Here is a 20,686-nt window from a genome sequence, read left to right as displayed (position 1 = left end):
ACACAAACTCCAGACCGGTGGTTTATCCAGATGTTTCAGGGTGTGAGCTCTTGGAGAGTGTGTGTGTGTGTTGCGAGGCTTGTAATTGCGAGGTTGACGTCACAGGGACTCAAGTGCTCCATCTGTTGGGAGGACGCTCTGGTGCGTCGTGGTGTCTCTCTCTAGGTGGACATGGTGGAGGGTTCCTCTGCTTTCCCTTTAAATTCCCTTCAATTCTTCATTTTCTTCTCATGGGCCTTCTTCCGTGTTTATCTCCCCCTTCTGTCAATCACGTTCTGTAAAGCCTCCATCAAGGCGGCAGCTGCGTTCAAGTACTGGATTTCTCTCCTCAAAGCAGCTTGTTAATTATTCATATACCTTTTTTTCTCAGAACTTTGATTTTTCTTTGGCCAATATGTAGTTTTTTTTGGTACCAGCTCTCCCCTCTCTGTTAATCCAATCAATGATCATCCTTTTGGTGGATAGTTGATTTAACTTCTCGGGGGTCCACTGATCGATATCATCATGATGTTTTCTTTCGTTGTCTTTTTACAAGGATACAATGCAATTCTACCTTTCAGTTCACTTTAACTATGGTGTAAAACGTATGTACCGCACAGAAAGGAAGGTTCAGTTCATTTTAGAATATATTAATGCCATGATGAAAACACAACAGGCTTTTAGTTTAGTGCTAAACCGTACAAACCATTTAATTACCACTTCTCACCGGTTGAGTCCTTCCCCCGTGTCTTGTTTGTACACATGCACCCATCGGACGTTAGCCCACGGAGAGATGCATGCTGGGTGAGAGTGGATGGCCCTGCACTCTTCCTCTGCCTCTCTAAACTCTTCTTCTCCACGTAGCTGAAGGATTATGAGCGCAGCAGACAGTCCAGCAGTACTGACACTGCAGAGTGGACTGACGGATCCAATCTAGACCAGTCCTCAAACTGCCACGTAAGTACACCCCCCCGCCCTCCCTTTCCCCCCCCCCCCACCAAAAGAACAAGACTCCACCTCTCTAAACAAGCACCTTCATAGTTGGATTATTCAGCCAAGGAGGTTGTGGGAACTTGGTGTATAGAAATTAAAAACAAGCTGCCTCAAGATTTATTGTTTGCTGTCGTATGCATAAACCACCCTCACTCAACTTGTACCTCGCCTTCCTCTCCCTTCCTCTCCTTTCTCTCTGTGCTCTTCATTCATTGCACATACGTTCTCTCCACCATGTCACGTACGTCTTAACACGGAGTTACCTGCGATATGATGGGTCTTCTTTAATGGCATTCACCTTAATCATGTCATGGGTGTTTAAAATATAGGACATTTCTGGGGGGGAATTATTGTTATTTGGGTATTCTTTGTGTGGCGTAGCTGGAGCTCGGTCAGGTTATGTTGGATCACTTCTCATAGTTTTCTGTGGTAACTTGTTTAGTTTTTTTGATGTAGGTTATCTCTGATGTAGACTTTCATCTGTTCTCATGTCGGTATAACATGCAGTCTCACCGGCAAGGACCCTCTTTTCTTTAACGGAAATTTGTTCATCCATCAAAGCAAAATTCCAAGTACCCTGAATACATGTGTATTAATGCTATTTTGATTCCTTACCAAACAGCACTGGTGTTTTCTCAAACCAGTCTCTTGTCATGATCTTACTGTTCTAGTAAATGGAAAGTTAGCCCTACAGGCTTCACACAGATTTGAGTTCGCCAAAACTCTTTCTTTTAAGTGGAGGCATAAGTGAGACTTTGACATGTTCCTAAACTCAATACAGTCAGATCCAAATGTCTGTTACCTTCTGAATCCGTGAACCCACAAATAGGAAATCACACAAAATAGTTTTCTTGCTAAGTGAAATGGGTTAATTGGGCCATGCTGAAGTTGTATCTGGACGTTTGATGGAGCCACGTGACTTGTGCACAAGTTTGCCGATCATCTTATCAGTCTGTCGACCCCTCCGCTGCCAGACGCTCACTCCCTGTGGGAAGAAGATTGATCGATTGGGGGGGGGGGGGGGATTTCACAGACAGCGGGAAAGGATGGACGAGTAGCTGAAGTGGGACTGAAGGAACACCCAATGTGGCTCCAGAGAACGTGAAGAAATGCTGGAGCTGGAGGCCCAGAGCAAACGAGAGAGAGAAAAAATGTAGAAGATAAAGACTTTTTTTCACTTGCCCGTAGGGCCCCTAAAAAGGGGGAGCTCTGTCTTCCAAGTTAATCCCCCCCTCGAGTTCCAAAATTGGCCACTTCAGGAAATATTGCTACTTTCCTGCTGGGACCTTTGGTGCTGTCACACAATGCCCCTCTCTCCTCATTCCCAAATTCAAATAGTTGCGCATGTCAGCAAGCGCGCCGTCCCCCCCCCGTCCCCCCCCGTCCCCGTCCCCCCCTGTCCGTCTTCCTCTGGAGATCAGAGCCCACATTCCAGGGCCGGCCATTATCGACGCGGGGGCCAGAGCGGGGTCACGGGCGCTCAAATGCTGGGATTGTTCTCCTCGGAGGAAACAACGCGCCTTTTCTCCGGCGGGGCCGTGCGGCGCGGCTCTTCCAAACGCCCCCCCCCCCCCCCCCCCCCCCAACCCCCCGCTCCCCTTCGGAGATGAATTCCTGGCTGCGTCTGCGTCCGCATTTGCACAGCGGGCGGCGATGTTGTTACTGGGTGTGCGCGTGCGGGAATGTGGTTTGCGTATCGGGGCTCTGTGGGACCCTACTGCTGCTGAACCGGTTGGACGCTAACAAACACACACAGAGAGAGAGCGGCGTGTGGGTGATTTAAGTGAGCGGGTAAGTTTTTAAGAGCACATTTAGGTTGTTGTTTCTATGATTGCGCTGGTCTCTTTTAAAGTGGAACTGTATCTCCAAAGTATAGGGAACACTATTTGATTTGTGAAGTGAAACTGGGAATTGTTGCTTTGAGCTTGTTCCCGTCGGCCTCCTGTCTTTGTGTGTGTGTGTGTGTGCGTGTGTAGTTCTCCTGTGGACTGGGTGAGGTGTTCTACATCACTGCCTCCTCTTTACCATCTCCTCGTCCCGACGTAAGGGGAAAGAGCCATGGGGGTTAACTACTGAGGCACAAAGTTATCCAAGTGACCGAACACTTCTCAATAACGGTTATTAAGAGAAACCAAACCAACCGTTGGTGTCCTCCTGCTAACGCCGACAGACTTATTCATTACATTCTTTACAGCAAATAGTACGATTTTAGGAGTCACCAATGTGTGGTTGAGAGATTGTCTGGGAGAACATGGCTCGGTGAAGTTATGTCTCTTCAGAGCTTATTTCTGCATTTTTTGAATGAGAGGACGAATAGATGACTGTACTACTTCCGGTCTGTTTGACTGACACGACAAAAGACACAGGCGTTGATCAGGCAGCTTTTTTTTAAGCGTGGTCAAAGTGGAAGCAGAGGGAGGTGTGTTTGCTTGAATGGACTTGCGCAATGCCGCATTGATTGATGATGTTCCCTCCTCCAACTTGGCAAAGGCGCGTGCACGGTTTTGTAACTCTCCAGCCTGCAGGAATCCAAATAACATGATGTTACCAAGGTGGTTTGAGGCCATCCACCCGAGCCGCACTCATTAACATCATTCCTGCTGTATGTCAGCAGCCTCTGAGCCAGGCCTGTGGTCCAAAAAAGAAAAGAAAAAATAGAAGTGGTTTCTTCCTCGTTGACGTCCGAGCTTTTTGGAGAAGAATGTATTTTATAAGTCAGGCAGCCGAGCCCTGCAGGCCTGCTCTGTCTAGTTGTGTGCATGTGATGCGTGCATGTGCCCCCTCGCAGTCAACCTCAAAAGTGGAACAGCCCGTGTGTGACCAGAGAGCCGGCGTTGCTGCGGAAACCAGCGGCGAATGGAAACCAAATAGGTCGTTTGAGCTTAATGACGGCAGTTCCTGCCAGACGATGTTGGGTCCAAAGCTCGTCTCATCATCATCATCACATAGAGGCCTTTGTCAAACATCGCATGTGCATACAGCGGGAGAAACGTGTTTTTTATTTGGGGGGAGGGGTGGTTTCTTCAGTCTTTCTACATCGCCACAACAGGTCAGAGAGTTGATGCCATTCAGTTGTGCCATTTAAAAAAAAAAAAAAGTATGTATTTAATTATTTTGGTTACATGTTTTTCTGTGTTTACTATGGATATGCGCTTCAGATGATGAGGTGGACCACCATCACAACAACCCTCCATGTCTCACCTCACTAACTTTGACTCCACCCTCAACAATGCTCCACCCGTTACATCACAGCACCGTCGTCCAAATCTAAAATTGCATTTACCAATGTTTGTGTGTTTTTGTCCCGTGGTTTCACTTCCATTGCGAGATGTTACGCTGAAGATCAACATCCTGCTTATACCAATGTATTGACCCTAACTAAAGCTGATCAAGCCTCTCTATTACTTTTATTGAGTTTGAGATTTCACTATTAAAGTAAAAATGCAAAGAAATAATTTCCACTACCTTTTTTTCTTAGTGAGGACATTAAATGGCTACGAAGTGACTATATGTCCCTTTTTATTCCATCGTCCCTCCTTCTTTCCCTCGTTCCCAGCAGTCTCATGAACAGTCCGACGACGAGCAATCGGAGGACTCTGTGAAGTTCAAACGGCTTCACAAGTTGGTCAACTCGACGCGCCGAGTCAGGAAGAAACTCATCAAGGTGGAGGAGGGCAAGAAGCATACCTCTGAAGGTCTGTAGAGCTTTGGCAGACTTCTCACCTTTTTTAATTTTTTATTGTACAGTTCAACGTAGTTTAAATCTGTCAACATGATTTTCAGGCCACATTTAGGTCGAAGCACGATGCTCGCATTGCTTCTGTACATCGCTCTTTTTTAAAAATCTTTAATAAGCACTGAAATTACTTACAAAAGTTGAGTTCTGTTCAAATTTGTTTTTGAAATGAGTGCAAACTGTTTTTCACCGTATTACAATTTTTTCATGTCTTTCATGTCTTTTGCCTGATATTCCATGTGTTTTGAAAGATTTACTGACCACAGATGGGTTTTGGTGCTCCTCCGAAAATCCACTTGAGTAAGCAACCATCTTGGGTTTCTGTTTTTTTTTTCTCCTAGGTTTTTTGAATCTGGGGGCACCGCCCACCTGCGAGGACAACACCGCTCTGTATGCGGGGGTCGTAAAGAGGCCTCCCCTGTCACAGGACAACTCCCTGGCCCAGGATCAACTCTCTCTGGACGGGGACACCGACAGTCTGACCACCTCCCCATCCTCCAACAGCCTGGACACCTGGTCTGGACACAGGCTGGTCAAAACCGTCAACAGATCCTCCAGCACCCACGGCCTCATCCGGCCCCCCAGGAGAGCCCCCGTCAGCCCCGGGGCCCTGGGAGGCTCCGGCGGTGGCGCGGGAGGCAGCGGCTCCTCCTTCTCCGAGCTGGACGGCTGCGGACCGGACGACGAGGGGAAGCTGCTGTCGCGCTCCACCACCGACGGCGAGATGCGCCGGGCCCTGAGCACCGTCTCCCACGGGGTAAGTAACAGCGAGGCCCTCTATGCCTACTACGGCCTCACCAAACCCCGCCCCAAATCCCGCCTCCTGATCCCCCTGGACGACGGCCCCAGGCCCCAGCACGCCGGCCGCCACCGCGGCGGCTGGGCGCAGCGGAAGCCCGACCCCAACTACGCCTACTCCACCAAGCACCTGCTGCACAGGCGCTCGCGCGGCGGCCCCAAGGCGCCGGCCTCCCCGCTGTCCGTCGGCCCCGCCTCCCCGGCCCGCTGCGACGTAGCCAAGTCGAAGGGCTTCGGGGGCGGCGCGGGGGGCTGGGCGTTCCCCCCCCGCCGGCCGCGAGGGCGGACGGCCGTCAGCGAGCTGAACATCACCTATGTGGTGGAGCGGAGCCTGTACGGCCACCTCAACTGGGCGCAGCTGGTGCGCCCGGTCACCCTCAGCCGCGCCGAGCGCCGCTGTCTCCTGGAGGAGGACCGCGAGGCGGACAGGAAGTGGGCGGCCAGTGTGGACCGCTGCACCAAGCGGGTGCTCTTGCGCTTCCAGCAGAAGTCTGTGAGTTCAGACCGTGAGGTTTTAACGTCGGCCGCCGCGTGCGAGCGAGGAATCGGCGCTTTCAAAGTTGCAGAATGGCTCGGAGAGAGGTTAAAGGGGGGGGGGGGGGGGTGGGATGTGGTGGGAGGAGGATGCAGAACACGCGCCAGGTCAAATGGCTTCAACTTTACTAGTAATTAGGGTTTAGGAAACCCACATAAAAACACTGCAGCTGTGTTCATGTTGGTATATTTATCACAGACTTTACTGCCCTCAGAGGAATGTCATCTCCCGTGACCTTTAAGTCAATGCCTTTTGGCTTTGAATATACATATTGATTTTAATTCCAGCTGAATATGAAATTATTATGGAATGTACAAAGGCTCACCGGAAAGGTTGCGGCAGAGGTTTTTAATCAGTGTTTTTAATAGATGTCACATCCCTGAAGAACACTGGCGGATCCTTTTGGTCAAAAGACTTGAAGCTGCTCTGTAGAACTGCACAGCACCTCAGGGACGTATTCAATGAATGAGGCCTATTGAGTCCAGTCCAGCGGCTGAATGGTCTTCATACTTTTTAAAAAACAGATTAACTTTTAAAAAAACTTTTTGAAAGACTGAGAAAACAGCTGCATACATCACTACTAACTTTCACCACAGTGAATGCAAAATGCAAGTACATAACTTTGCAGCAACCCCTTCTCCCCCCCCCCCCCCCCCCCCCGCCATCTGTATCAAATAGCTGGTGTGTATTAACAGAAGTAGTGGCACAGACTGTGGGTCGGTGATACAGTGGAGCCTTCCTGCAGCTTTGAGGTTACCCGAATCCTCTCGCGTTCTAGTGAAATCACCGGAGGTCGTCATCCAAAAACTCTCCGAAAAATCCACTTATTTCTGTTGTCGCTTTTCGTGTTCTTTTTTGGGCCCGTGCCTCTTATGGATGCAGATGTTATTTTTTTATTTATTGTTTTAGTTTCCTATAATTATCTTTGAGACCCTTTTTTTCTGGGTGCATGTCCATTCCATTGAACATCGCCATCACATTCCGAAATTCTTTTTGGACGTATCTTCAAACATGCTTGTTCCTCGACCTGTGCTTTTCCTTGGGAGTTGTGATGTGGACTGCGGCTGTGGACGTCTGATTAAACATTTTCTGAACATCCAAAGCCCCCTCGCTTGAAGGATCGTCGGCCAGGATTTGTGGCGGGTTTAGTTGAGCAACGTAGAATTAAATGGCTTTCGAAAGCAGAGGAGAAATGCCGTCAAGTGTCCCACTCGAACCGAGTGCTTTCTGGCAGATGCGTACGTGCACGTCTGAGCTCAGGGAGGACCCCCCCCCCCCCCCCCTCATATCATCGTCCCCTTTTGTGTCCACCCCTTAAAAAAAACGGTCCTCATGTCACCCTGTCCTCTCAGCAGGAACCCTGTAGTCTCCCCTGAAGATGTCACTGAGAAGGATAACAAATGAACGTCTCTAAGCAACCTATATTTTTGCCCTGTTTTTTTTTTTTTTGTCTCCTCATTAACCACAGGATGTTCAGCGTCAGGCTGAAATGCAATGAGTATAAATGAACTCGTAAAAGTAGTTGTATGTTTTAGTTTGGCCCACGCTAGGAACGGTTTGGAGTCACACCAATATTTTTCTCTTGGGGATTTATGAGCAAGTTGCTGTCGGAGCCGGCCCCTGCGCGCGCTCTGCGGTCAATGCAACAGCTCACTGTCGCCCGACGCAAAGGAGCTCACATAACAGTCTGTGTCACATCATGTCTGTCGGCTGTCCCCGGGTCCCATAAGACATCATGCCCCCATATATACAAACCATATATACCCATGTACCCATCCAATCAGAGAGCTGCCTGTGTTGTGTCCAGCATGAATCATTGTCAGTTGACCCCCCCCCCCCCCCCCCCCCCACAGTTTGTGATTCATCTGATTTGTGTTTTGACCCCCCCCCCCACAGAGAACGTACAGCTTTGGGGGCTTTGACCTGACCAAAGCTGCAAGCTGCGTCGTAGTAAACGCAAGCTCGGAGCCGAATGTAAGTTTCTTGTAAAATGTGCAGAGGCTCTTGAGGAGAGGGGAACTCTCTTGTGGCACTAAATCACTTTATTCTTTCCCGTTTCCTCCTTTTTTGTCCTGTTCCCCATCCCCGTTTTTCTTTTTTTTTTTTTCTTTCTTTCTTGTCTCTCTCTGTGAACCCAGAGTAAAGAGCAGGAGGCCATATACAGAGAAGTGGTGAAGTCCCCCACCACCTCCCGGATCTCTCTGGGCAAGAAGGTCAAGTCGGTCAAGGAGACGATGAGGAAACGCATGTCAAAGAAATACAGCAGCTCCTTATCTGAGCAGGTCAGTCACGACACTTCAGATAAAATGTGTTCCTGAGGGCAAATGAGGTGTGTGTGTATATATATATATAAATATATATATATAAATAGAGTTAAATGTGATCTTTTTATATGACAGAATCAGCACATAAACAGCGAGTCACTTGCAGCTGTTCTGCAGTTTATTTCTCTAGATGTTTTTCGGTGAAAGCCACGCGGGGCCCGTCCACGGCTGCGAGTGGGTGGGTGGGAGGGTTTGTGTTGGTTACTGGATAAACACGCAGCACTAACACGCGTTTTGGATTCACTCTCTCCCCGGGCTCCGGTCGAAGGGCGGAGGGTTTGCCTCATGCTGAGCTCATGCAGTGATGCAAGTCTCCCCAGGGCGAGCTCTCAGGAAATGGAGACTCGAGGTGTGAGGGAGTGCAACGGGCGCCGCGCCTGGGCTGGGCCTGGTTCTTCTGGCCGTCCTGTGCATTTTATTAGCGGCCTGTCGATGCCGCCCTCAAACATACGTCCTCAAAGGACGGGGCCTGTCGATCAGGACGTGGTGACCCGCGTATGCGGGCGTGTGTCATGAAGCCAATGGTTGGGACGGAGCAAAGCCCAACGAACAGAGCGCATTTAATAAGCCACACTGCCCCCTAGTGGATGAAGGCAGGCAAAACGCACTACAGTGTCAATGTGGAGGTTTCACTTTAAATGAAGTAATCGTGTGCTGATGAACAATGCAGACCTTTTTCCACCCTCTCAACTCACGACCTTCACCTTCTGCCTTTCCATCGCTTCCCCCCGTTTCAGTCCAGTCCGGACGGGGCCCCCGGCTCTCCTCAGTCCCCTCAGCCCGACACCGACTCGCTGGAGAAGCCCAAGCTGAAGGCCGGAGGCTCGGTGGAAAGTCTGCGTAGTTCTCTCAGCGGACAGAGTTCAATGAGTAAGACACAAGAAGTTGCTGGAGAAGGGACGCCTGCTTTTTAGCACCACAGTTTTTAAACCGATACTGGTTAACGTACAGTACTTTCTTTTGTTTATTTTGCACCCAAATGGACTCCTGGTTCAGTACATAATATTGTATGTAAGAAAGTTCTTTATTGTGCAGCTCAGCAGCCTGTTTTGAATAGTCTTTAACTCTAGATGGTGCTGGGAACATGTGCTGCTTTCACTGCATGTTTCATGTGTGTACAGATTGCTTAACCTTCATCTTTGTCATCTTGTCTAATTACAACTATTCCCTCACATCTTTGGTGGATAAATTACCCGCTATCGTCTTTAAGTTCTGAGATAATTAATGTCTTGGCTAACTTTAGGGTTTTGAGAACATGCACATAAACGCGCAGGCAAACACGCTGAAATGATTGGGTCGGATTTTACCCGCTTTCTCTCATAAATGTGCAGAAAATAGTAAAAGTCTCAGAGGAGCTGTAACACAAGTGTTTTAACTACTCAAATTTGCCACTGTAAGAGTGTGATGACATAATCCAAATCATTTTCACACGACTTCAAATGTATTCTTGTATACTTATTGCACAGTAACTAGTCACTGAAACACTATGTGTGTGTGTGTCTGTGTCAAGGCGGTCAGACAGTGAGCACCACCGACTCCTCAGCCAGTAACCGAGAAAGCGTCAAGTCGGAGGATGGCGACGACGAAGAGCCGCCTTATGGGGGGCCGTTCTGTGGCCGCGCCCGAGTCCATACAGACTTCACCCCAAGCCCCTACGACTCCGACTCCCTCAAACTGAAGGTAGAGCTGGCTGTCACTCTTTTTATTTTCTGTTTTAAATGTTCAAATATTCAAAGTCTCCCCTTTTCGGATTTCCTCTCATGGTCCAGTGCGGCGACGTGATTGACATCATCAGTAAGCCTCCCATGGGGACGTGGATGGGCCTGCTGAACAACAAAGTGGGCACCTTCAAGTTCATCTACGTGGACGTGCTGAACGAGGAAGAAGAGAAGCCCAAGAGGCCGGTGAGGAGGAGGAGGAAGGGCCGACCACCCAAACCTTCATCGGTGGAGGATTTGCTGGAGCGCATCAACCTCAAGGTACAGTACTGAGAACATTTAAGGCCATATTGTTTCCACACAGCAGTAAAGCTCAGTAGATGTAACTGGACTGATTTTCTTTCCTTTTTTTGTCTTAAGTGAATATAAATAATGCTTTGGGCAAATACCCTCAAAACACAGAGTGGAGATAAATATAGTGGAGGCAATTACAGGCTGAACAGCCGGGGGCGTTTGATCCGACTCATCTGGTGCATAAACCGTACCACCCACATTCCCACGGCCCCGCCCCCAACAAACGCCCCCCCACCCCCCACTCGCCCCGCGTCTCTCATCAGGAACTCCCCATCGCTGTGCGCTGGATGTCCTCTCCTCCCACTTCGGGGCGCCAGCAAGCGCCCCACCTCCCCTAAAAGGAGGTCAAATACTTTTGTGGGTCGTGTGTTTCGTCGTAAGTCGCGAACTTGAAGATGCAGAGAGCTTTGTAAATATCCGTCACAAGTGCATCGTGTCCTCTTCTTAGTGACCAGCGGACTTTAGACCAAGCACTTGTGTTCGCCAGGTATTTTAATGACCCTTTTCCTTGATTTGCACTGATGAGGAGTTATGATCGTGCTGCTACGGACGAAAACAGTACGAATATTTTTCATGGGTTGTTTTTGGGATTCGCTAAAACTGGCACGGTAACATCTGGAGCAGCGTGAGCCCTCCACACCCGTGTTGCTTTTGGGGGCCGGAGGGGTTTCTTTGCCAGATGACAGTGCAGCTCGACAACAAGACGCTGTGAGCGAGAGGATCCGGCTGCCTGTGTTTGTGCTAGTTGGTGGTCCTTTGTTGTTTGGTGCAGCTTAATCCAGCAGCGATGGAAACAAGGAAACGAGTTCTCTGTGCTCCAACATCTTGATTGATGCTCTTGTTTCGGTCCATACGAAAGTGCACGTATCTAGCATGTCGCCGTTCTCCAAGATAACCCAGATAACTCTGTATTTTGGGGGAATGGTATAGATTTTGTTTGTGTTAGTGTGTTGAACTTGGTCTCTTGTGGTTCATGTAATCGTCTCCACCTTCGGTCCATCCACTACCCCTCGTTTGGTTCGTCCACCTCGACCCCGACGTCCCTGCAACTCACTTTCACACGTCTGTCGCACAGGAGCACCTGCCCACCTTCCTGTTCAACGGCTACGAGGACCTGGACACGTTCAAGTTGCTGGAAGAGGAGGACCTGGACGAGTTGAACATCAAAGACCCTCAGCACAGAGCCGTGCTGCTCACGGCCGTAGAGCTGCTTCAGGAGTACGACAGTAAGTGGTGAAAACATCTCAGTATTTTGCACGGATGTGCGATAGTTCTCGCTGACTAAAATTTCTGTCGGTCCAAGACCAAAAATTAAGATCAGTTTCCAAAAGACATTTGCAGGAACACATGAACGTGTTATATATTCAGCTTGCAAGTGGCCGACTCAATGCATGCGCCTCTACATACGTGAAATGGTCCTTCCTAAGAGCTGGAGTACTAATGTTGCCCTTTTTACATTTTTTTTCAGGCAGCAGTGACCCGGAGCGCGGCGCCCTGTCGGGCTCCCAGGAGAAGCTGCTGACGGAAGGGTGGGGCCTGGTGGGAGACTCCCCCCGAGACTCCGGCTGCTACGAGAGCAACGAGAACCTGGAGAACGGTAATGAGAGCTTTCCTCAGAGCAGACCACCGAGAGCCAAAGCTCAGACCTGATCTCCATTCCCCCCCCCCCCCCTCCCTTTTTTCTCCGGGCGGGTCTCCGTCCTCTGCGCTGTGTCTCGTGCTCCTTCTGGAAAGCCTCTCACTCCGCAGGGCCTTCAAACCGCTTCCCTCCTCTGACACGTCTGGCCCCTTCAAACCCGTTTACCTGCACATTGTTGCACAGAACGATCCCCCCCCCCCTCGTCGCCTCATTCTTTCATGCCACCTATTTTTTAAATGGAAAGAAATAGCTCGCAGAGTAGTACATTTTTTTCTGTTTTCTTTTTTTTTTTTTTGCTGTAGTGGCTGATAAGGTTTGAAAAATATATGGATGGATGAAAATATATTTTTTAAAAGCAGGGTACAGATTGTAAGTTTTGATTCTAGGTTTTTATTGAAGTGTGATATGTGAGATTTCTTTTTTGGTGCTCCATCCACCTTCATACCACTGTATGCCTTTTGTCCTTCCGTTGTGGAATAAAAGCCACTTCTTTATAAAAGGACTCCACCGCTTGCTTTTCTTTCATGTTTCGCTTCTTTTCTGTTTCTCCTTCCATTTCACTAAATCTTATTCACCAACCAGCTGCATAACATCTAGTAAGCCTTACTGCAGTGTCAGGTTAAAAAGTCATAAAACATTCAAATAGTACTTCACATTAATGGATATTTCTAGACAATCAGCAAAGGAGAACTTTTGATTTAAATTAACATAACAGAGCATGCCTTTAAAAGAGTAAAGTTGCTGCTCTGAATGAATGCTCCTTTATTCAAAGGACTTTCCTTTAACATACACGTATCCATAGAACTATATGCACTGTGATCTCAACATTTATCCATTTCTACGTGCATGTTAAATCAATTAAAGATTACTGTCATTACATAAACAACTACTAATATTAGCTAGGTACACACTTTGTCAATGCCAAGCTATTACAAGACAAATGGTGTAACTTAATGGATACTTCTGTATTACACTATTACCTAATAATGTTATTACTGAGCTGTAATATAAAGTGCCGGTAGACATTTTCATTTTCCAACATTCCTCCTTCTGAACATCTCTCTGTCATCCCACCCTGTTAAACTCTGTTACTACGTGGCGCCCGTCTGTTTTATCCTTCCACTTAGCTCTGTACGCCAGAGGATGGATGGTAAGTTGCTTTTGTTCCAAATCTTCTGAACTCCCCGTCCGGATATCTTTATTTTGGGTTCGCCGCCATGCTGACAAACAAATAAGCAAGTTCATGAGTAAAAACATCGGTACTGAAGCCCCTCTTCATGGACATTTCTCTGAGTTTATTACAGATTTGCCTCATACAATAAATAAATGCCATGCTTAAATGAGTTTGTCCTATGAACAAAGATCACCGCCAACAATAAAGGCCGACAGTGTGAACAGTAATGCTGTTTTCTGAAAGTTAATATTCAGATCAGATTTGTGCAGGTTTCAGCAAGTTGACAAATAACATGCAGTTTTGTTTAAATGAGGGGAGTGAACTAAACGAGGATAAATGTCTTCATCTGGCAGGTAAGAGCCGAAAGGCGTCGCGATCCAGTCGTTCCTCGGCGGGCCTTCAGTCTCCCGACTACCCCACGCTGCCCATGACCCTTTCAACAGAGGCTCTGCAGCAGAACAGCAAGAACCGCCGCGCTAAGTTCCCCAAGAGCTTCTTCATCAAACCCTCCCTGAAGGGCTTCAGCCTGCTCGGCCTACGCAGAGCCCAGAGACGGTCCCCCATCCCGGCCAGTCGCAGCTGCGAGGACCTGGACGGGCCCCCGCAGCCTGCGGGACCCCGGAAACGCTCCCACTCGCTGGGCGACCTGCACTGGGACCGGAGCTGTGAGCTGAAGGATCTCAAACTGGGCCCCGAGGACGCGCCGAAGTCCAGCAGCGGCGGTCCAGCGGAGGCGCGTGGAGACGATGGCTCCCCGCCTCAGAGTGAGACCCCGACGGTCAGCCCGAAGGGGAGGGCCACCAGGCCCCCCGTTCCCTCCAAGCTGTCCGTCCGCCCCGCTTGTCCTGCCGCCCGGTCCGCCAGCCCCCCCGAGCTCCTCGCCAGCCCGCCCGCTCCCAACGCCGGCGGGGAGAGGGTCATCCGGACTCACTGCAAGAAGCCCCCGGTGCCCCCTCCCGTTCCGGCCAAGAAGTCCAGGGAAAGGCCGGCCAACGGCGCGCGCCACCCGCCTCTCTCCCTGCCTGCCTCGCCGTCGCCGACCGCCTCCCCCACCCGCTCCCTCGCCCGCTCCCACCCCAGCAGCCCCGTGGTCCGCAGCCCCGGCCACGGTGCCCCGGCTCTGCCCGCCAAGGCCCCGAGCACCCCCAGCAGCCCGCGTGCCGCCCCGCCCGCCGCCGGCGAGCAGCCGGGCGCCCCGGCGGCCGCGCTGCCCCCGTGGTTCTCGGATCGCGGGGGGGGCAAGGTGGCCGCCGCGAGGAAGGCCTCCCACGACCTGCTGACCCTTCTGGAACAGCGGCTGCAGGCCGAGGGCATCGACCTGACGGAGGAGCCCTACTCTGACAAGGTGAGTCATCCAAATAACCCTATACTCAGAAATGAGGTTTGGGAATTCTGTGAAAAAACGTAAGCCCCATAAGTCATGAGGCTGTGAAAAACCCCTCCTGGGTAAAACTCGCCTGGCGTCAGGCTCTTTTTAATACAGCACGTAACACGCCTCGCTCAACAGAATTTGACTGTAACTCTGATTTGAAACTAATTTAGTTTAAAAATAGTGGGGGGGGGGGGGGGGGGGGGGTTGTATGCATTTGTGAGTGAGGTGGTGTGTGTGTATTCACAATAGTTAACAGGCTTCCTGTAGCTGAGGGAAAGACTTTGGATCGAGTGCCGCTGTGATGCGGTTCAGACCGCTAAGTTTACGGGCTCAATCTCACTGAAGGCAGACGGGGTCATAAAACCCGCTGACACTCGCCAAACCACTGAGACCCCTCCACACACACACACACACACACACACACACACACACACACACACACACACACACACACACACACACACACGTGCCCTAAGAGGCATCAACAGATGAGGTGAGAAATAAAGCGCTGGGGCACAGTTGTTATGAGTGGGCCGGCAGGGAGAGGCACAGGGCCGATGTGGTACCAACGTGGAGGTGTGATTCCACACGTCCTCCCAGTCGTTTGGCTTCTGAGGTCTTACACGTTGAAAATGTTGAAAGACTGTTGGACTGATTCCCTCTACGTGCCTATATTTAAAGACGTGTCCATAGACTAGGGCCTCTAAAACAGTGAAGTCTTGAAGGTAGCTTGGTTTTATCCCCTACTTTTATATAAGATATTTGCTCGTATAAATTAGGGAATTGGGAGACTTTTGGGTTGGATATATGTATTTATATTGATCCCCAAAAAGACGTCGGCTACCAGTTTTGCCCACCAAAAGCTCTCCATCCAGGTGTCCACACAGAGAGACACTAAGGAAACATGACGAGCGCTCTGTTTTATCCCTCACGTGTGTTTGTTAAAAACTAGAAGAAACAATATTGACATGCTGTCCTCTTTATGGAAAACTTTGACTGGTCTATCCCTTCCAGCATGGCCGATGCGGCGTCCCCCAGCCGCTCGTGCAGCGTTACTCCGACGACTTGGAGCAGCCGGCGAAGGACGTGGCGTCCACCGTGGACCAGATCCGAGTCAAAGAGCTGCGCAAGCAACACCGCATGGCTGTAAGGCGACCGCAAGCAACCCACCCGCCGACACGCTGGCTTACACCGTCCAAGAAAGCATTAACTTTCTTTCTTTTCAGATTCCGTCCGGCGGTCTGACGGAGATGTGCCGGAGGCCCCCGCCCTCGGGGAACGTCAGCACGGTCCCCGAGTGGCTCACCTCCATCGGCCTGCCCATGTACGCCGCGGCCCTGGCGGCGGCGGGGGTCGACACGCTGAGCCGCGCGGCCTCGCTGACGGAGAGCGCGGCGCGGGAGGCCGGCGTGCGGGACGAGCGCCACGTCCGCCGGCTGGTCGGCGAGGCGCGGCTGGTCCAGGCGCGCGGGGCGGCGCGCTGCTAGCCGCGCCGGCAGAGTCGGTTTTTTTAATTATTAAAAACAACAGGTATCTCACGCACTGGTCGGCACCATCCCGTTCGTACGTGGTCAGTAGGGTGCCCCCCCCCCCCACACACACACACACACACACACAGGGATGGACGGTCGCTCGGGCGACCACAGCACTACGGCCCTTCCTGTCTGGCACGCGTCCGAACGCTCGGAGGGAGACGCCCCCCCCCCCCGCGTCTCTCGTCCGCTCTTCTTCTATCACTCTGACTTCTCTCCAAATGTTTACGACGTCGCAGAGTTTTTCCCCTAACAGCCGAAATGAGAAATCGGATGCCTTTTTAAAAACAACAACAACAACAACAACAAAAAACCAAGACTGTAGACTCACTCCCCGAAGTCTTAGAATGAAGACTCGGATCTGCCTTGAAGGACTATAGCACACTCTTTTTGTAGGATGGATGCTTTTTAAACACAGAGAGGACGGTTTACTGCATATTTCATAAGTGCTTCATCACCATCTCGCGTGGCAACGCAACGTTATCCGTCTTTTGAAGAAGTAGCTTGGCCAAAGTGATTTGGTCCTGGTTAAGTGTTCTCATTCCCACTAAATGGGCTCATAACGGCGATGACAGAATTCACTTAATATCTGGACTTTTAATCAACTTGATACACACACCAGACTATGAACAATTGGTTTTGAGATGGCTTATTTTGTGTGATGTTTCTGTATTATAGCGTTGTGCATATTGTCATTTTGAAATGATTTATGTGTCCGAGTTTGTTTGCTTCTGAATGTCGCTGCCTTATTCGGAGGCCCTCTCAGCCGTTTCTGAGCTAAAACCGCTGACGTCACACACGTGTACTTCATATTATACCGTATGTCCTATTTCACTGCATATCTTAGACGCTCACCCTGTGCTGATTTGCACACAAGTCCTGCAGGAAATTCTGTTTGACTCGAGTAATAACAATCCGCTTTCACAGAAACAATACATTCCCAGTGTACCCAAGCACACTTTTAGTTGCCTTACCATTACGAAAGAATCGCTTATTGTGATGAAAACGCAAGTATATCGTGGGATGAATAAGTGCTGAAGGTGCAAACCTCTTTGTTGTGTCCAGGAGGTAATTGAGATTTTAAATATTTACACCCTCAGCCGGTTCATTTCACGTGGATACGGACCACGGAACTGGTCTGTGGTGTCTGTACTTGTGAAGCTCGGATGATAAAACGCCCAAAACCAGCCACCGGCGCTAGTGACGTGCTCCTGTGTCTAACGTCCCGGTTCAACACATCCCGAGTACACTTTCCATGCAGAGGGTTGTGGGACAAAAAAAGAAAGAAAATGTTCCAAAGACTGCAGACATCTGGCCTGTCAAATCTGGATTGTACATGTTGGTTTGAGGAATTACTTTTACAGCTGAATAATGAGCTGAGTTTGACTTTTTTTTTTAAAATACATTATACTGTAGTTTATTTAATCGTTTTTAGATCTGGAATTCTTAATTGGACTTTTCTCCAACACCACACTGAGGACAGATGATGAGAAAGGTGTATCAGGTGAAAAGCTGCCCTTCAGGGTTGGCACAAAAAAAAATGACACTAAACAGTGAATCAGGGAAACGATGCGTCGGGTCGGACTGAAACCATCGGGCTGAAAAGGGATCTGCAAACAGCCAGGAACTCATCGCGCTCTCAGTCGTGCACTGAAACGGAGCCAATATTTGTATTTTTTTCCCCTCTTATTTCTAACATTCAAGTTTTTATATTTCATAGTCTGAACTGAGCTCAAAGACTTACTCCACTGTGCTCCCATTTAAACATTTGAACCCCCCCCCCCCCCCCTCCCAAGTGTTATTACTAAAATCAGAGGGCGTTTTCTTTTTTTTTATTTGCAGTGGGCACTTGATAGTTAGACGTTTGATGCCTTTTCTCCCTTCAATCAAAAGTGGTGCTCAGAAAAAAAGCGATCATGATGAAATGAGGAAAAGACCCAAGGAGAGGTTTTGTAACGAGTAGAAATACTGACACTGTAAATGCACTTTAGAGGGTAAATCTAGCTGTTTTATGGGCGGAGTTGGCTACATTTTGTTCACAGGTCCACAACTGGACATTTGTTGTCAGGTATTGTAAAAGAGTTTCAGTGGCTTCTTGCTGGTATTTTACTATAGTATTGAGTTCCCAATGCCAAGTTTGATAACCATTCACGGTTTCAACTGTTCCAGTTACTCACTTCCAGTTTGTTTTTGCAGTCTTAAAATTAAGTATTAATTACATATATTCAATGCTTAGCAAAGGTTGCACATTCTGTATATGTAATTGATATTTAAATAAATTATTTTTGCTTTTTTTTCATATCAATTGTAATTAGCTGTACTATATGAATAGCAATACCTTCCTGCATAATGCACATTGCTTTAGCCAGTGAGGAACTACAGTAAGTATTGTAAAATATGTGTACAAATTATTTTATTTGGTTTTCATCCACCTAATGATTGTCCATACAGATTTGCTTGTGTATTGAAACAACAAAAGTAATGTCCATAACTATTTGTCATTCTGAAATATAATAAAAACTGTTTCTTGCCAAACACTGATCATCTGATTTTCACTATACGGCGCACACACACACACACACACACACACACACACACACATGCACAAACACAAACACCCTATTTGCTGTTTTCCCTGTTTTCATTCAAGTTAACTGTGACACTGGCTAGTTGATATCTTTCGAGTGTAGGTGAGCTTCAGGAATAGAAAGGAATAATGGCGACACCAGATTTGATTAAAACCAGCCTGACAAACAAATTCTTAGGTGTAAAAAAAACAAAAAAGGGAAAAGTTAAGCTCAAAATGGAAGACAATTCTGTGAATAAAAACTCCTGTTGATACTGTGCTGTCGAGCGTTGTGTCGGAGGTTAAAAACATTATTCCGCTGTGTTCGAGCTTTTCGTCTCAGAATCGCCACATCTGTTCCAGACCCAGGACGGTAGAACTCAACTGACTGGCTGCTGTTGCTATGCAGCTGTTTTTAATAAACCAAACCGAGCTTTTCCATTCTTAATCATGTCAAAAAGCCCCAAATGGGTATACACCAGACCATGGACCCCGGCTTAATAAAAGACCCCATCGGAGAGTTTGTTTTGACAATCTGAGCAGGTGTTTGGCCTTCTTGTGAGTGGAAAATGACACAACAGAACAACTATTTCCTTCAGGAAGAATAAGTACAAAACCAGTTTTGTGTCTTTTTCTTGGCTTGTTGTTCGAGCCTTTTTTTTTAAGCAAAGAGTAACTTTTGAGCAATTGTCTTTCACACAGCTGTAACGAGCAGTCTGCTTCCAGTCCACCAACATCTTCCACTGATGCAGTTACTCACCCAACTTAAGCCGCCTCAGGAGGAAAAGTCGAGACTGACCTGTGTAGAGTTTATGCATGCCTGCATCTGTCTGTGGTGACGACTCCACCAAGTTCTGTTTAGCGGGATGGTTACTTAGAGGAAAGTGAGAATAAGCAAAGTGTTCTCTTGTTTGTAGTCTGTGTACTTGTGGTGTTGGACAGAATAACTTGCAGCTCCTAGTTTTATTTCTCTTGCCCAGAATCCTATTGATTGATTTTTCTTTCCATCGAGCTTTATTTTCCAAATATGTATTCCAAAATCACTTAAGTATTGCACGTCAAATTGAGGAATATACGGTTATCCTAATGTTTGTGTCATTTTACAAACTTCAGTTGAATAAAGGTATTGAATGTCTAAATATGGGCTTATTACATTTGGAACAGTCGTTTTTCCATTTTCAAAGAAAAGGTAAAGCACCACCGGAGCACATTTCTATTAAATCCCACAGCCAGTTGCAATTAAAGTAAACAGAAATGACCTTGCTGACATCCATACTGTTGTTCTGTGTACTGAATTGCTGTTCTAGCAGTGGCGATTGGTCTATAAACCCATTATGCATTAACACCTATTGTGCCCAGCTTGCGAAATACAGTAATGCACTATTCATAATTAATGTACCTGTGTAAAAGCCAATGCCCACGGGCCTTCAAACGAATAATAGAGCTGTACTTTTTTTACCTTTTGTCTTTCAAGCCGAGCTGTTTCCTTCTCACTGCCGTTGCTCCCTCGACGCCTGCATCCTGTCACCAGGTGAAAGCGCACGAGCCTCTCGCGGGGGTAGTTGGCGTGCTGAATGGTGTCTGTTGTCGCCTCCTGAGTGCAGGTGTAGTCTAATGGAGGGTTTTGGGGCCCTGCAGTGGAAAGATGTATGGCTCAGTGTGAAGTCTACACAGCTGGCCTCAGGGGAAAGAGAAAGTTTAAAGCACACCCGCTCATGCATAAGAAGTGAGCAGCTTCTTTTCAACTCACCTTGTACGTCTTGAAACTTAACAGTTTATGATTTATAACCACTTTTCACCGGTCTTAAGTCCCTTTGATCCTTTTATGGATAAATGTTTTTTTATCTGATTGCATTTCAACGTCATATATCAAAAAAATAAATTAAAACAAGACCCTTTTCTATCTTTATAGATCACTTAAAATCACTTCTCATACCTACTGCAATGCAAAGTGTGAACACTGGGAGGCGCTGTTTTACGCGCGTTGTGACTGGAGGTTTTTCCCTCTGAGTAATCCGACACCCAA

The 20,686-nt window shown here is 48.4% G+C and overlaps 1 protein-coding gene and 1 long non-coding RNA gene across 13 annotated transcripts in view; one reads left to right on the top strand and one right to left on the bottom strand.

Annotated features, from left to right (window-relative positions):
- Nucleotides 1-18,635, top strand: part of sash1a (SAM and SH3 domain containing 1a) — a 121,491-nt gene extending 102,856 nt beyond the window's left edge. For 4 of the 11 annotated variants that reach the window (XM_037449847.2, XM_037449855.2, XM_037449851.2 and 1 more), the window contains exons 8-20: nucleotides 844-936; nucleotides 4,529-4,667; nucleotides 5,050-5,999; nucleotides 7,938-8,015; nucleotides 8,180-8,323; nucleotides 9,103-9,235; nucleotides 9,876-10,045; nucleotides 10,135-10,344; nucleotides 11,453-11,603; nucleotides 11,846-11,974; nucleotides 13,544-14,535; nucleotides 15,577-15,708; nucleotides 15,789-18,635. In XM_037449847.2, the coding sequence (XP_037305744.2) occupies nucleotides 844-936; nucleotides 4,529-4,667; nucleotides 5,050-5,999; nucleotides 7,938-8,015; nucleotides 8,180-8,323; nucleotides 9,103-9,235; nucleotides 9,876-10,045; nucleotides 10,135-10,344; nucleotides 11,453-11,603; nucleotides 11,846-11,974; nucleotides 13,544-14,535; nucleotides 15,577-15,708; nucleotides 15,789-16,049 (3,582 nt within the window). In that variant the 3' untranslated portion in view covers nucleotides 16,050-18,635. The remainder of the gene's footprint in view (nucleotides 1-843; nucleotides 937-4,528; nucleotides 4,668-5,049; nucleotides 6,000-7,937; nucleotides 8,016-8,179; nucleotides 8,324-9,102; nucleotides 9,236-9,875; nucleotides 10,046-10,134; nucleotides 10,345-11,452; nucleotides 11,604-11,845; nucleotides 11,975-13,543; nucleotides 14,536-15,576; nucleotides 15,709-15,788) is intronic. The other 7 variants (XM_037449848.2, XM_062559465.1, XM_037449854.2 and 4 more) reach the window with 5 other exon arrangements.
- LOC119195148 (uncharacterized) lies at nucleotides 13,176-20,668 on the bottom strand. Of its 2 annotated transcripts, none has more exons than XR_005114198.2 (4): nucleotides 20,597-20,668; nucleotides 20,411-20,480; nucleotides 20,120-20,292; nucleotides 13,176-13,236 (listed from the first exon to the last, which is right to left on the bottom strand). It is a non-coding gene; the product is annotated as an uncharacterized LOC119195148 (long non-coding RNA). The 2 variants fall into 2 exon arrangements; XR_009942799.1 differs by lacking the exon at nucleotides 13,176-13,236 and adding an exon at nucleotides 18,926-19,533.
- Nucleotides 20,669-20,686: the final 18 nt, after the last annotated feature.

Source organism: Pungitius pungitius, chromosome 20 (genome assembly GCF_949316345.1).
Source record: "Pungitius pungitius chromosome 20, fPunPun2.1, whole genome shotgun sequence".
NCBI lineage: Eukaryota > Metazoa > Chordata > Actinopteri > Perciformes > Gasterosteidae > Pungitius > Pungitius pungitius.
Note: the sequence above shows the minus strand (reverse complement) of the source record. Positions and strands in the feature narration are given on the sequence as shown.